This window comes from Antennarius striatus, chromosome 20 (genome assembly GCF_040054535.1).
Source record: "Antennarius striatus isolate MH-2024 chromosome 20, ASM4005453v1, whole genome shotgun sequence".
Taxonomy (NCBI): Eukaryota; Metazoa; Chordata; class Actinopteri; order Lophiiformes; family Antennariidae; genus Antennarius; species Antennarius striatus.
In genome coordinates this window covers 2,266,526-2,283,289 of record NC_090795.1, presented here as the reverse complement: position 1 = coordinate 2,283,289, position 16,764 = coordinate 2,266,526, and the positions used below count along the sequence as shown (strand labels likewise).

General features: G+C 44.9%; 1 protein-coding gene across 2 annotated transcripts in view; it reads left to right on the top strand.

Moving 5' to 3' along the window:
- Positions 1-16,764, top strand: part of drosha (drosha ribonuclease III) — a 76,005-nt gene that overhangs the window by 39,491 nt on the left and 19,750 nt on the right. For both annotated transcript variants that reach the window (XM_068343772.1, XM_068343773.1), the window contains exons 23-25: positions 2,916-2,986; positions 10,964-11,008; positions 14,181-14,338. In XM_068343772.1, the coding sequence (XP_068199873.1) occupies positions 2,916-2,986; positions 10,964-11,008; positions 14,181-14,338 (274 nt within the window). The remainder of the gene's footprint in view (positions 1-2,915; positions 2,987-10,963; positions 11,009-14,180; positions 14,339-16,764) is intronic.

The window sequence follows — 16,764 nt, the reverse complement described above, 5'->3', positions numbered from 1 at the left end:
CATGTTAGAGGTTCTGGAGATAAAGTCAGAGAGGCCAGACTGAGATGGTTTGGACATGTCCAGAGGAGAGATAGTGAATATATTGGTAGAAGGATGCTGAGTTTTGAACTGCCAGGCAGGAGACCTAGAGGAAGACCAAAGAGGAGGTTTATGGATGTAGTGAAAGAGGACATGAAGGTAGTTGGTGTGAGAGAAGAGGATGCAGAAGACAGGGGTAGATGGAGGACACTGATTCACTGTGGTGACCCCTGAAGGGAAAAGAAGAAAGGAAAAGAAGATAGACAGTTTAATACCAGACATCCCTCCATCTACCCATCCATCGACCTGTTAGCGTCGAGGTAAACGGGGTTCTCCAGATGTCCCAATCCCCAACAACTCCTTTCAGTCTTTCTAAGGGATCTGTTGGTGTTTCCCGACTAGATAAGATGCTTAATCGCAGTGAGTTCCTGGTCTATCGTGGGTTTTCCAATCAGTTAGAAGTTTACACACTCTCTTAAAACACAAATTCCCCTAAGGCGTCCCAACCAGATGCCTGAACCACCTTTTTTTTTTTAACGAAGAAGCAGCAGCTCTCCTCTGAGCTCTCTCTCTCTCTCTCCAGTATGCAAATTACCAGTTGAGTTGGCTGGGGCATCTTTGTACATCGTGTGTGTTCAGAGTGTAATCTGCAAGTTGTGCAGCCTGATGGCTGGGTGTGCTGGGAAGCACAGATCTATGTTTAATGATTGTGGCAAGTTGTGCGATTGATGGGATTGCTTGGGGCACGCTTTTTTGCACGGACAGCTGCCTTGTCAAGAGTGTTTTCGTCGGAATTAACGGCGAAATCTCGGTTCACACGAGCGCTTTGATTGACACCAAAGGTGTTGCTTTGAGATTTTTAATACTTTTATAAATCTCTCGAGGCTCTCTTGGTCTTTCTTACCTCCCCCCCTTAACATCCTCCAACATCTTCATCAGCTTACACCTTCCTGGAAAAAAGAAGTTTCAAAACTGCTTTCAATGACTTTGAGGGCTTCATTTGGAACTTTACAAAATCTGCTATGTCATCAAAACATGGAGAAAACCACTTTCTACACCGGCAACCCACCCTTCCCCCTGGTAGCATCAGTTGAAAGACTTTAAAATTTGGTCCGCCAAGGGATGGCTTCTCCTTCCACAGCTGGTCTCTAGAGGAAACATCTGCTCCAAAACCGAGGTTCACATTCTGAAGAAACCACAAATATCGGTTCTGATGCATGGTGGGAAACGTCCTGTGAAGATAGGCTTCCATCTCAAGCGCCTGCGGTCTTCCTCAGAGAGATTACAGAGTCTTTCCTTCGCCGCTGCACATCTGTAAGAGGTTTGGCGGCGTACTGTACGTCGACAACTTCAAGGGGGTGGAGAGATTTATGGATGTAGTTTGATTTTTGATTTGCTCACAAACCACATGGAATGGTGCCTTCCAAACTCACAGGCTCCTTCCATTATTCTACCACTCAACTAGCTTTTTTTATAATAGGAGAGGGCTTCCAAATCAATGAGAGGCTGTCACTTGCCAAAGTGGCTCCTGGGGTGAGACAAAGTTGTCAGGCTTAATCAAATTTTACGAACATTTGGGCAATGGCTGGTAGTAATTTCCCACTCTGTTTAGAAGTAAAGGGCATGAAAGGCAGATAGAGTGGGTGTGCATTTATTTGCCTTTGTGCTAGGTGGGTTTGTTTGTATTTTTTCTTTTTATGGTTTCAGTTATGTAGGCTGCATCTTCATTGTTTGTTTGTGTGTGTGTGTGTGTGTGTGTGTGTGTGTGTGTGTGTGTGTGTGTGTGTGTGTGTGTGTGTGTAAATGGCCTGTTAGCCATCTGAAAGCAGTTTCCCTCCCCAGATGATGAATCCCTCATATGTTTTTTGATGTCGCCCATGAAAGCAGTTTGCACATTTAGTCTTGCAACCGCACCGCGCCCCATTTCCACTGGCTCATTTATGCACATAATAAAAACCACTGCACGATTGTATACCCAATTTGCCAGGTGGTTATTGCTTTCTAAATTGAATGAGCCACGCTAAGTGTGATGGTACGAAGTTGTACAGAGCTTAAAGACAACCATGATAGTTCCGCTGATTTAAGTTGAAACAATAGAGGAGCAAAACAACACAAAAAAACGCACAAAGAGGAGTCGACTTGTGCAAACGAGCTGACTTGGATGTGCTGCATGTGATTCTCATCGAGAGAAATTTGAGATACTTGTCATCTTTGCCAGCTGTGACAGCATCTCTCTCTCTCTTGCAATTTGGGGCCATTGCTCTATTGAATTCCTTTTCTTTGTCCGTTGTCTTTTGTTCGTGTGTGTGTGTGTGTGTGTGACAGATTTTGTACACACTCTTAGAGAATGAATGTTCCAGCAGGAAGTCTATGGCAGATCGTCCATGTTTTTTTTCCAGGCCTATTCATACCAAAGCATGACACGGGCTCATGCTGCCACTCTGAATGTGGAGTTGTTGAATTGATGTTTATGTGACCTTGACCAGATCTGTTTCAATGTGTGGTGATTCAGCCTTCCCTTCCTCCTCTTCCTCTTCCTCTTCCTCCTCCTCCTCTCTGTCAAGGAGGAGGTGGCTCTGCACATAAACCCCTCAGGTCATTTCTCTGCCAAAATAAAGCAATAAAAATGCACCCCTACTTTTAATAAAGCAATTATAACTCATTGCGGAGTTAATTTTAAGTTTTCCATTAGCAGAGAAGTCTAGAATTGCCTCAGAATTACTTGAAAAATTGTCGACCAGCAATGCCCTGGTGGAATGTCACGCAGGTTTCACCCGTTATAGAAAATATTTCCCCTCAAATGCTCGAGTTTGATCGCGTTGCCGATTGAAATCTAGATTTTATTCATCCTTATTCGCTTGTTTCTCTCGTTTTTTTTTGTTGTTTTTTTTTACCAGGTGCTGTGTACTTAGAAGGAGGCTTGGAGGAGGGCCGGCAGCTCTTTGGTAGACTGCTTTTCAACAGCGAGGTAAGCAATAACATTTATTACTCATCTCATATTCTCTTTTCTGCCTTTGTCTCTCAGCAGTCGATGCGTATTTGCATGAATGTGCGTCTCTTCTCGTAGACGCCTATGCACACATCAGTCATCGAGATGGAGGAGCTAGAAAAGAATTTACTTTTTTTTTTTTTTCTTGATCTGCAGGAGACATGATTCTAACATTTAAACCAATCTGGTCCCTCTCATTCTTTTCAAAGCGACACGCTGCATGTTTTTGGAAACTTACCCAGTCCCGGACGCTGAGATCTCTCAATGCTCGCTTCATACATAAGTCCTTTTTTATTTTTGTGTGCGCCGATGTGCACACAGATAAAACAATAAGACTGGATTAAGCTGTAGCTTGGCTTCTATATTTTGCAAGATGAACTGGAGGTGTAAAACAGTCAGTTTGCCTGTCTAGAACAAAAAAACCTGCTATTGTTTGTGAGTGTGCGGGAGATTAGTATACATGAATAATTGATGAGTGAGTCAGTATTTGCATTTATTTTGGCCAAAGTGTTACAAAACAATAAAAATGACTTGCAGCAGGTCTAGTATGTAGCAGCTTGGCTCTAAATTGCCAATGAGTGTTTGTCTGAGATTCAGCTGGTGACTCCCACACAATTCAGGATTCATGCAGTAATATCTCAAACACAAAATCAGACACCTGATTGGAATTTATTTTACATGACAGTTGTTTATTCCCAATCTGCAAGGACATATAGTCCCATAAAGTCAGTGATAAACATGCACAACCTAACTTGTCGTTTCTCACAAAAGAAATACATCAACATCACGAGACTACAAAACATACCAGATGTTGTATGTCTACATGATATCCTAATTGATGATAGGATGCGTCACAAGAGCGCTCGTGTCGTTCCTGATGACAGGAAGCTAAGGCGTGTGTTACAATTTCCATATGGAGCAACCGTGAGTAAAGAAAAGTTAACGAGTGAAGAAACGATAAAAATAAGACGATAAGGCAGTAAAGATATATTTCGGTTGAGGTTAACCATAGTTTTCTGTCTCCTATGGGGTTTTTTTTTTACTCCTTTAGAGATAAGTGAATAATAAATACATTTATCCACATCTAGTACTAAAAATTTGGGTACCATCAATGAGTGTGTAGTAAAAACAGACAGGGGCCTAACATTGAACCTTGAGGACCTCCTCTTGTGGGAGAGAGTGGAAATACAGGCAACAGTAAAGAACAACCCAATGGGATGTTATGATCAACTGGTTTCACACCTGCGGTAGCTTATTAAATAGCCTTAAATACAAAGTTCAGTCACATCAGTAGAAAATGATCTAATTATACTTTAGTCTGCACTCGTCTACCATTTTTCTGGCAACAGTACAGTTATATCAGGTGACATGAAGAGCTTCTTCCGGACATGAATCCTCCACAACACCAAAGAGACCGCCTCGTTTCCCGGCTTTGCCTGAGGATGGATTTACTCCTTCCCACTTGGTTTCCTGGGACCACCTTCTCTGAATCTGTTTGTTAAGCCTCCAACTCCTTTTGGGGGTTTAAAAACGACACAAGCACTTATATCATAGACTTGGTGGAGTAGATTTTTCTGCATTTTTCCAAAAGCTTGCAACCTGAACATTCATCCGTGCCTGGACCAATCTCAACACAGACCATTATTGAAAGTCAAAGTTTGCAGAGGTTATTAGGAAAAAAATATGCAATGCTAAGGAAAAGTTGTGAAAGAAATTCCGGATCTGGCCCTTTGTCCTTATCTGCACCAGAGTTTGATTGGGTTTTTCCCTGTGATGAGTCTCATCCTTTCACCGCGTTTCAGTCTAGTGATTTCTGTGTAATCCTCTTACCAAACAAACCAACCAACCAGCAAACAAACAAAGTGCATCGATGAAAACATCACTGCCTTGTCAGAGGTAAACAACTACCCCTACCTGATCACATGTGTGTTCAGGGGGGGGGTGAAAGTGTGTCCCCCACCAATCACAGCTGCTCACAGTGTCACACAATCCTCTATGAATGAACAATACAAATTCCACCGCAGAAATGAAAGCAGTGATAAACAAGAACCAATGCAGTCACAGACTGCAACATCTCGTGACACCCCTGATTTGAAAATTTCACCCTGACCTACTTGCATTGATCAAAGATCAAAGCTAGTGCTTTTCATAGATCAAAGCAGTATCTTTGATCAATGGTCTTACACTGGCCTTCTCCCTCGTCTTTCTGTCTTATCCGGTTCATGAGTGTACAAAAGTTGAAATTTACCTTGACCTAGTTTTCTCAAGGTCAAGGTCATCACCTCATTTTCATCCCCTTTGCTGCCTGAGTAATGTGGTGTCGTCTCACTATCTGCAACGGTTACAAAAATATTTGGTGGACTAACTAAGGGACTGACGGACGAACACACAAACACTGACAATTACAATACATCACCGTTTAGAAGCGGGATGTAATTGATAGTAGTGAAATTATAGCTTCTGTTATTTAGTACAACCAACCAACTAATCAAGTTTTGGCTACACTCTTAATAAGACAAAGTTTCCTAAAAGAAAGTTGTGGAAACCAAAAATTGGAGCGATTTTCACTTTTTTGGTTTGAAACTTTAGAGGGACTGAGAGTTGAAATAGTTTTGTCATCCCCCCCCCCCCCGCTGAATCCTCCTGATGGCTGCTCTGTCATATGGAGCTGAGAGGAGGCAGATGGACACAGACCAGAAAGCCAAACACCAGCCGGGTGGTATGATGATGATGGTGGTGGTGGTGGGGAGGCTGACCTGACCAATGGGCAGACTGGTTTTGCACCATTAAATGAATCCTTCTAATTCCTTACCAAGACTATTGAGTTGCGAGCGACCGTTTTACCTTACATCAACCTTAACAGTGTTGCTGCTGCTGCTTGTCAGTGCAATATTCATCTCAAACATGGGTTATCGGTCTCATGCCCTCCTTTGTTTGTCTGTAACAACAGGATGCCGTCTGGTATCTCTCTGTTACTCCCTGTTGTTTTCGACATTTTTCCCCTTTCCATTTCTCTCCATCTCCAACACCCCAAGATATCATTACCACCGCAGATGTTTCGCCCCAGTCCTCCCATGACAAGTCAACACAAAAGCCCCCAAATCTCATGGTGGTAGAATTCAGAAGCATCTACCTAAAACAAAAGCGCGCACATAATTTCTACCTTAAAGACCTCAGACAAACGTTGGCCTTCCCTGGTTTCTCTTCCTCTTCCTTTCTTTTTTTTTGTTATTCCCTAATTGCTATGGCATTCATGGGCTGGAGCACAACGGTTATTTCCATCCACTTGGTTTTTTTTATATCAACGCGTCACCTTTTGTTGCAGCGCCGGCTGCCAAACAACGGCACTTCTCGCACAGGATTGGGGAACGTAGCTTCATTGCACACAGATGCCCAGAGGAAACAGTAGTTGCTAATTTGGTAATGACATTACTGTGCAGGTTATTAAACCATCCACAGAGAAGCAAGACAGCAATTTCTTCAGGGGTGGTGGGGTAGGAGGGAGCTGCTCCATTGCTCCCAACCTGGATTCAACAGTAGTGCAATATTGGCAGGAAAAAGTTCCTGATGTGACCGCGCCATCCTGGGCGGGGGCTCTCTCTTGAGGAGCAATCACGATAATGACAATCTCGGTAGCTGCCCGTAAGCTAATCCGTTATCTTTTATTAACCCCCAACTCGCGAGCGTAATCACTTAAGCGTCAACTGTAACACACGTTGGGCTAACAATGGAGGTGGTCACCATGGAGCTGAGGCGGCCATTTTTTTTTGTTGGTATTTTTGGCAGTCTGTCAGAGCAGCCGTCTTCTAGCCTCCCTGACGTCTGCCAAAAAAAAAAGGGTTTTGGAGCAGCTTGCTTTCAACGGCCTCAAGCAGAGATGGCGTCCTTTCAGGCCCTTTTTCTCCCTGTTCTGATCGCGCTAACGGCGCTACGTATTTACAATTGAATGGGTTGCAAATCAAGTTTTAAAATATATTTGATAATGATGATTGCCTCTGATATTATTGTGGTCTCTTGGTGCAGCAGAATGCCAGGCTGATGACTGCCTCCATACCAAGACTATAGTATCGTCTACAGACAGATTCAAATATTAAAACAGATTCCCTTTTAAAAGACCATCCATTGGACATGTGCCAGTTTTATTTTAATTGTTTTGTTCCTCCTCTACAATCCATAAATCTATAGTACAACTCTGTTTTCTTACCCAGCCTCCGTTTACCCTTTCACCATGACCCACTCTGTTGCTATCCGTGCAATTTGTACGCTGCGACTATAATGTACACTCTCTCAGCATTTGACTGAGAGAGTGTGTGTCCTTGGGTTGGTAATAGCTCCTAGAATGAATGAATGTTCACATTCACAAGCCTGTTTTCAATCACACACACTTTTTTCTTGCCCACACACTCGCATTTGGATCGTAAAAAGTTGTGCTCTTCACCTCAGCCTGAAATCACAGAAATAAACTTCAAGAAAGGGTTGACAACATTTTTTTTTCTTCCAATATTCAAAGATCACCTTGACCGTTTCGCTGAAAGAAAAAAACATGTTTTGGTCTTGGGGGCTGCTTTTTATGTCTGTATTGACCAGCGACGCTATCTCTTATTGATTTCTCCGCTGCACTACCCCCGTTTGATGGATTGATTGGCAGCCTCTAGCTAGAGACCAATTTGTCAAGAAGCAATGGACTTTCGCCATTATGTCCCAATCACTGATGGCCAACAATCCCATGAGTGGGTGGGTGGGGAGTAGGGAGAAGAGTGTAGTGTGGTGTTGTTCCCTATTCACGGTTGGCTTGCGAGCCCGAGCCTGCGTTTTTTGTTTTTTTTTATAGCGGCGCTGATTGAAGCTCACCTTAAAAAGATCATCGGCAATTTCCAGTTGCTTTTCATTTCGCTTCTAATTCGCTCTCTCGTTACGGGAAGGCCATTGACATTCAAGCAAACATGTTTGCATATGTTTTTGTTTTGTGTTTTTTTTCTCTCCCCCCCCCCTTGTTTGTAGCACAAGAGCTTCATCCTCCAAATGGCTGTGATTCAGCTGCTGCACATGATGATTTGTGCCCCCAGTAATTATACCTTCCTAGCGCTGAGAGAGGGAGAGAGAGAGAGAAAAAGGGAGAAGGGAGCCGGCTGTTATTCTTAAATCCCCACTCGATGCTGGCTTAATCATTGTCTGCCTTGTCTTTTTGCAACGGCTGTAATTGAAACATTAGCTGTTCGGGTCTATATACAGCATGTGGGCGAATCGTGCCCGCCCTGTGGACAGATTTTAATCATGAGCCTTGATCACAAGCCGAAGCAACTTCTGTGTACTTAACTTCCTCCTTTTCTCTCCAATTTTTTTATTTTCCTCATCTCGATCTCGTCTTCCTTGTTTTTGCCCGTTCGCTCACGAGTCGCATTACCTTTAACGTGAATTTCCACGCTTACGTATGTCAAGACCCGATGTACTTACAAGCATCTCCGCGCTGACTTGACGCCGGACGTGTACTTAGCGCTTTTAACCCCCGATCTCAGGTGAGGAGACGACCAACCCTAAGGAAGCGTTCTCTCGTACGTATTGACCATGCTCATGAATTTTTCATCAGCTGTCAAGGTTGATGTGTGCCATCTTGGATGGCTTTAAGAAGATCAGACCCGCTATTGGAAGCCGCTGACCACAGACGCAAACCCTCCCCCCCGCTGGGGGCCGAGGCGGTTTTTTAAAGGTTTTATCGTCTGGAACCTTTTTAAACACCTGAGTGGTAGTACTTTAAAGGCGCTCGCCACATCTCTATCACAGCTATGACTCACCCAACATTATACCCCAGGCCCAAAACTGCTTCTGACTGGCGTTGTCCCTGGCAACTACTTGAGCCACAGCTTATATTCTGAGCTTTCTATTCCTGAGCCCCCCCACTCTCCCTCCCGTCTTTCTCTCTCTCTCACTTCCATTCAGTCGTGTCTGGTTAGTTCAGAGCAGGGTTATGGAAACATGTTGATCTCACACACACACTTCGGCACGGGAGTCTAGCGCCGTCTCCCGAGGCAACACAACCTCTGAAAACCACATCCCACCAACCCATCGTCCCACAACTCGCCCTACCTTCTGCGTAGATCCTCATACCTCACCTTCCCCTCCCCAAACACGTCTCCCCCAATGGGTGGTCGGTAGACAGAACTCTAGGTCTGAAAATGGGGTGCTGGTGTTCCACCACCCTCCTGTGAGGCCCGCTGGTAGCACCTGAAGGCACTGGGGCTAAGAAATGACTTACCCCAATGTAGGTATTTATATTTTATTTGCTCCACTGCAGAATCCTAAATAATTAAACGCTGCTGCGTCTTGAATTGTAGCTGATTGGTGACAGAGCTTCTCTTCTGACATCGGTGAAGAGTTTTTGCTGGTCACGTGTCCTTGGCCGTCCATTCCAAGTCGTCAACATTCGCTGAACGTCAATCCATCAGCAGAAAAAAGCAGAACGAACCCACGCTGAACTACGACCCGACTCTCAAGTCGCCCTTTTCCCCGATGCGTTGTAGCCTCTTTCAGCCGTTTGTTTTTGCTTTCACGCCGTAGAAAGCTTTTATAAAAAGTCACCACTCTTTTTTTTTAACCCCTTTCCAGCCACAGCAGGCAGTAAAAGAGCTCTGATAAACCTACTTTACACTATGTGCTCAGCAACTAATGGCAGAGGGACACGGTTGGCAAGCAGCTACTGAACGTAGCCGAGTACTTGGCTGCAAAAAAAGGAATTTTTTTTTCCTCTAGGCACTGGCAGAAAGCAAAGCAGAATAAATATTGAACATATATAGGATGTTTGTCTGTGTTTTCAAGAAGCTGAAGAGGCAATTCTTTTCCTAACAGTTTCCAACTATAGGGTTTTATTATGTCACTTGTGTTTGCAGCTTGTTTCACCCTCATAACTGGGTGTAAGAGGCTTTCATAAATATGGTTAACCAGGATAAGAACAGTTGAATGGGACCAAGGGAGCTCTGCTGATTGTTAACTACACTCTTGTTTTATTCTGAGCTGTTTATAGCTGACGGCTTGCAGAGACACACAACGCACGCGTCAGCTTATTATACTACCCAACTGTACCAATCAGAAGTGAGATAATAAGACAGTCGACAGGAATCATACCTGTAGCTTCACATTCAGGCAGAGCGTTACACCTCTGGTTTTCTTAACTAAGCTTTTCAGTTCATGTCTTTATGCTCAGGATAAAATTAGAACCACTGTTGGTTTAAAGGTTCGCTCTTCAGCAGAATAAGAAATTAACCTTTTATGCTTTCACTATTATACCACTCACAAAAAAAATATGCAAAAAAATGCTAATTAAAATTTAAAAAAAGAACAGGAAAAAAAACTGAGAAATCCACCTTTATGATGCAAATAATTTTTTTTCTGAATTTGAAACCTTAGTTCAACCTAAAAAAAAAAAGAATATTCAGTCGTTGTCTTCCACCCAATGATGGGTCCTGTTTCGCAAACACGATTCTGGTAGATTTAAAGCAAGACTGTCTTACAAAATCCTCCCCATACATCTGAAGAAGATGGGAATTTGTGAAAATGAAATCAAAAAAACCAAAACCAAAACTGAATTAATGTGCCTGCAGCTGCGCGTACTGATGCTGCTAGCTCAGAGGCTGCTGTGATGTAAGACATCAGCTTAAAGGGTAAATTTAAATAGATTATTGACTTTGTTTTATGAATCGTAGTGCTTTTGGTGATACAACGTTTACCGTAAGACCTTATTACAAAGCTATTTTTTGCTGTGAATGATCCAAAAATGTTGACACTACCATGGTAGTAAATATGTACAGAACAAACAGTTATTTATGGGTTATTGTTGAGTTGTTGTTCAGATTTTAACATTTCTTCTTGCAGTGATGTCACTCACCACTGTCATCCCTCTTTTTCCCCGACTGCCTCCACCCCCACCCCCCATCCCTCGCCCCACCTCCTCTGTCTGTACAGAACCTACGGGAGGTCTGGCTCAACTACCCACCGCACCCCCTGCAGGTTGGTTTGAGATATGTTTTATTATTGATGTCTATTTTGGCATGGTACCTCTCATTAAAACTCACCTCACCCCCAAGACACAAAGCGTTCTCCCATCTTTGAAGTTTTTCTGCCTGAACGTATGTTTTTTTTTCCCTGTATGTGTGTGTGCATGTGTGTGTGCATGCGTGTGTGTGTTTGTGTGTGTTGCTAACAGAGGTGGGCAAGCTGTTTTTCTGCCCGAGGCTGACTGAGTTCCTTTCTAGCTGTCACCGGGCCCCTGGTAGTCCTCCACTAGTCTCCATTGTTCTGCCCTCGCGTCTCGCTGCTCTCCTGTTCGGTCGGGACCCTAATCCTCTTTTTCATTAGCTCCGTCTCTTCCTTTCCCTTCTCCCCCTTCTCCTTCATCATACCATCGCACTCGCTCCGCGGCTTTGCTCTCTCTCTTCCTCTCCGTTCTGCCGTTTCGTCTTCTTTTGCATGATCTGCCCAGAAACATTGAACATGTCAACAGCGTTTGTTTGAAATTAGGATTTGGAAGAAGAGATCAAAGATGCCATAACAGGATTACAGTCCCGAATCACATGAGGGGCCCCCAGGGGGACCGTCAGGCATCCTTCTCTCTGATGATGTGTTTGTGTGGAGAAAATGTTTCTTTGTGTGTCTGCCGAGACTCGTCTTTAAGCAGTTTTATTCCCTTCATCTTCCTGCGTGCGCGCGAGCGACGCCTCGTCTTCGTACGTACGTGTTTACATATCCATGTTTCGCCTGAATTAACGCCGCGTCTTTGTTGGTGCACATAAATACACACATTTATGTTATTTGCCGCCTCACCTTGTATTTTTATCCCCCAAAAAGAGCGCCCCCTGGTGGTTTCCAAGTGGAGCTAAGAATAAGCAGGTCGTACGAATCTAACTGGCTTCCTGCCGAGGCCCCCGGCGGCGAGCGCCGTGGTTGGGGGGTGGAGCCCCGGGGTCAGAGCGCTGCAACCGCTCTGTGGTGCGATGGAGGGGGGGTGGTGTTGGTGGGGGGGCTCCACAGTGTGCAGCATGACTAGTCATTAGCTGCTCCAGAGCCGTTACCTCATTACCACGCCGCCTGGCTGAGGTTTCCTCTGGGTGGTCCCCCAACCCCCACCTACCCACCCACCCCATCATGTGGAGGGCGGGGGGGACGTCTGTTAAATTGTGCCAACTTCTTGACGGCATCCGCTTCCTTTTCTGGACAGATATAACCGCGTCTAACGGCGCTCAAAATTTATTATTCTTTAATTACCAGAGATGAGAACTTTATTCCCCAAATTCCTCCTCATAACAGGTTGCAAGGTGCCCCCCCTCACCCCCCCTCACTCCACTGAGCCGAACCTTAATACGACTTGAGTGGATGGAGCGTTGTAATGTGTGTACACGCATGCATTGGCCTTCATCACCCCCACTCCGTCTCTCAGGACATCATTTTCTTTGCTTTAATTTTGGATCCATTTTCCCGTTGTTTTTTTTTTGGGGGGGGGGGGGGGGGGGTCTACGAATGTCAGGCCTGTTGTGGTCTCATCAGACCTGTTTCCTGCCCCCCCGGACTGAGCAGAAGGTAACGCTCTGAAGCCATTTCTGATGCGGTTTATGCTGTTGATTTTATTTTTTTCTTCCTCTCCTATCCTCGTTTGAAGCCTCGCTGCCGCCCCCCCCACCCCCCACCCCACCCTGAAGGACGATCCCCACGAGCGCCGAACCCCTTCACATGACGTTAGTCCTGATGCGTGACTTCCTGCGCCTTTTTGTTAATTAGCGGAAGGAAGAGAAAAAAATATTTCTCACGATGAAGTGAAAGATGGAGGCGTGACATCACCGCTGACGCTCCAATTAAAACGCTCGATTTTAAAAATGTATCTCTGCTGCGGTGGAAGACGCTGAAAACACAAAAAAATATATGCTAGATTTTTTTGGGATAAAATTTATATATATATTATATATATATATATATATATATATATACAAAACATTAAAAAAATGTAAGAATAAACTTAAAATCTTTTTTTGGAGGGTTGGGCGGAGGGTACTTAAATACCGTGTGGATAAAATGAACAATCTAAAAAAGGTCAATGAAATGCGCTTTAGTTTCCTTTGAATGTCCAAATGAAATTACGTTGCTAAGTATTTTTCTGTTTTTCTTTTGGAATAGATGTCTTGGTCAAGCCTGGACTCGCACCACGCAGAGACCAATTAGATCTTTTCAAGCAGCCTAATTAATGCACCCATAAGGAAATTCCACATACGTGCATATTTTCCCCGCATATCGTTTCTGCTGCTAATGGGTGCAGACACGAAGCAAAATACGCTCCCAAGTCCAAGTGAGATGCTTGTTTTTTTTGGTTTTTTTCACTTCCTCTGACCTCATGGGGGGGGGGGGTGCCCCTAAACCGAAGTTTTAAGAGCACAATCTGCAGCAATTTACTCCACTAAACATCTCTTCTTTCAAGATTTATCAAAGCCGTAAAGCCCAGGAGTGTGTGTGTGTGTGTGTGTGTGTGTGTGTGTGTGTGTGTGTGTGATGCAGCTTAACGTAAAGTATGACTGAGCCGACACCATTAATTGACCGTTTAAATCTCCAGATTTAGAGAGAGAGAGAAGGAGCGACTTGTTTGACTTAAAAACTTAATGACGAAGACGCTCCATCTGCTGCACATCATCCGAGTTTGTTTTTGAGGCAGAGTTAAAACACACACACATACACACACTCCAAACAGGCCCTCCAGCAGCAGCAGCAGACACGCACACACACACACACACACACACACACACACACTGAGGAGGTTCACTTCATTTTAAAGAATTTGACACTCTTATGCCGAAACGGCTGCGTCGAACAAGCGAGAGTTTTATGTTTCTGTATGGAGCATCCTTGAGGCGGCGGCGCCGTGTTTGGGGGTGGTGGGTGGGGGGTGGGGGGGCACATGTTTTCTGTTTGGAGACTCGAGCGTCTGTCCTTCACTGCTTGTTGTCCCTTTGGTTAATTCTTAACACACTCAGACCGAAAACGGCACATTTGGGAAACAAAAACAGCAAATTAAATCGACGCCTGTCATTGGCTGCGTTGGATCCATAAAGCTGTTTGATTGGCTGATGAATTTAACCACACATTTCCCAATGTGGGACAATAAAGGATTATCTTATCTCTTCTCATCCTTCCGTTCCAGGTGCAGGAGCCCCAGACGGATCGACAGCTGATCGAAACCTCCCCCGTCCTCCAGAAACTGACCAGCTTCGAGGACTCCATCGGCGTCCTGTTCACGCACGTGCGTCTGCTGGCCAGAGCCTTCACCTTGAGGACGGTGGGCTTCAACCACCTCACCCTGTAAGGGGGGCCGGCATTGTGTTTGTTTGTTTGTTTGTTTGTTTGTTGATAATGGAGTTACAACCAATTAAAATGCAAAGTGAGGCGCCAGCTCGGCCAGATGTAATTTGCAAAGGATGCTGCAGGAACTAGCCAGACTTTGTCCCCCTCCCCCTCCCCCTCCCTCAGAGGTGATGAGGCATGATGCATTATAATATACAATATGATTTGAGGGGCTGGGAGTTTCATCTCCAGCATTTTAAGTTGTTGTTGTTGTTGTCAATGTGGCTGCTTCCCTCCTCCCACATCAACATTATGTTCACCCCCCCGCAGCTTATTCATCTTCTGGCAGCCACTAAGACTACTTTTTTATGTTCACAGCCCCTCACAGGTAGCCGCTTTGACCCGGTGCTCGATCTAGTGGGATGCATAGACGCCTGTATGGATGAGGCCATCACCCCCACTGCCTCATGGGAAATGCAGTTTAGTCTTTCCCATCTTTTAAGTTTGATTTTGTCCAGCCGTGTTTCCTCCCACCTCCAAAAAAACATCCTCTTCGGGTGGATCGGTCGGTTCCGAATCGTCCGTAGACCGAAAATGAATAAATGAATGGAAATTTGTGATTTTTCAGCCAAAATCCGTTTGTTTTTTGTTTTTTTTGCTTGTCTTTTGATTTTCGCGGCTCTTCACAGCCTGAAAATCGCCCCGCCGTGACGTTTCTTCAGTCGTCAGCTGAGTTCCAAACTCCCAGAGACGACTTTTGATTCCATCGGAGCGTCGGGAACGTCGTCGTTTCCCTGGTTTCTGCAGGCGCGGCGTCGACCGACTCCCAGACGACGATCGGATACAAAAGCAATCGCGCTGCCGTTTGCCGTCTCCGCGTGAAAACATTTTAACTAATGAGAGCGTTCGCTCCCGTCTTCGGCGTGTGAGAGGGCTCTTTTGCAATTGAAGCTTATCTCACTGCTACGCTTTACATCCTGACACAATTGTGAGTTTGACAGCTAAAGCAAATTAGCCTTGGCAGCGCACCTCTTGATATCTTATTGGCAGGCTGAGCTCTGTAATTGCCTCGGTTTTGCCACAAGGACATTGTAGCATGCGTGTGTGTGTGTTTGATGTGTATGTGTGTGTGTGTGTGTAACATGTACACCGTCTAATCCATCACCTAAATGTCGGATCTCTCTCCGCTCCCGGTCAGTGAAGTTGATCGGTTTGTCTCTCACTTTTGAAGACTTTCGCAACTCAAGATTGACGCCGTCCGATAGCTTCACTCGCTATTTGTACAGTGAAATATTAATGTAACGTATTTTCATTTTTTTCTTCCCATGAGCAGAAAAAGGAAAATAATTCATATAATTTCAGGGTCGTTTGTGTTCATTAGCTCATAAGTTGCCCCAAAGGCAGGTCGACCTAAATAGAAGCGACTTGAAAGCTGGAATGGGAGGGAAACGGGCTGCCCACCCAGGAACCGAAGGTCGAACCAAAAGTGGGTCACGCCGCCGTGATGGAGTGAAGAACGAGGTCGGATAACGCGAGGAAGGTCGGACGATAAAGGTAGACGGCAGATGAGGAGACGGGACCCGGGGTCGACCTTTGACCTATCGCTTTATAGAGAGATGAAGGACGTGCTGACCTAGATGAAGACGGCTCAGGGAGGGAGTGCAGGGGCTGACCCTGTTGTGAGGTGGGGTGGGGGTGGGGGTGGGGGCTACCTCCAGACAGTAAAGACGGAGAGCTCCAGCCCCCCCCTCTGGCTTCCTATCTCCTCTCACAGCGGAAGAGCTGCTAGTTTGAAAAGATTTCACTGTGGGTGAAGAGAATCCGTCCTCCGTCACGTCCAGCTCTGAGTTCTATAAAACATTTATATCCGCTATTATATTTCACTAAATACGTTAAAGTCAAATTAAATTGAAAGTCAGAAGTAATTTAATGAAATGGGGGGGTGGGTTTTCCGGCTCTTTCAATTTCAAAAAAGAATGATTTTTTCACGCCCTTGCCGATGGGTGGTGTCGCCTTTACCCTTGTCCCTCTCTGCACATAACAGGTTTGATGGAGGGAGGGGGGGGGTATCCTCACATCTCCCCGATAATCAATTGACAGAATTCAATTTAACACACTCGCTTTGTATCAGCTCAGGGAGTGTGTGTGTGTGTGTCCCATAATGGGTTTTCTTCAGGTTGCGTATTTTCAATTTTTTGTATCCACATTTTAACTCTTAACTGCTGCTGTTGTGATTTACTGATGATGGTGATGATGAAGAAAGTCAACAGGTGAGATAAGAACGAACAGAGGTGTGTGTGTGTGTGTGTGTGTGTGTGTGTGTGTGTGTGTGTGTGTGTGTAGCAGATTGAATTAGTAAGTAGCCACTAAGTGTTCCCTTCACGGTGAAAAACAGCAAACGGCACCACTTTAAACGCCGCTGACCTCCCTCACCTCCCACACTG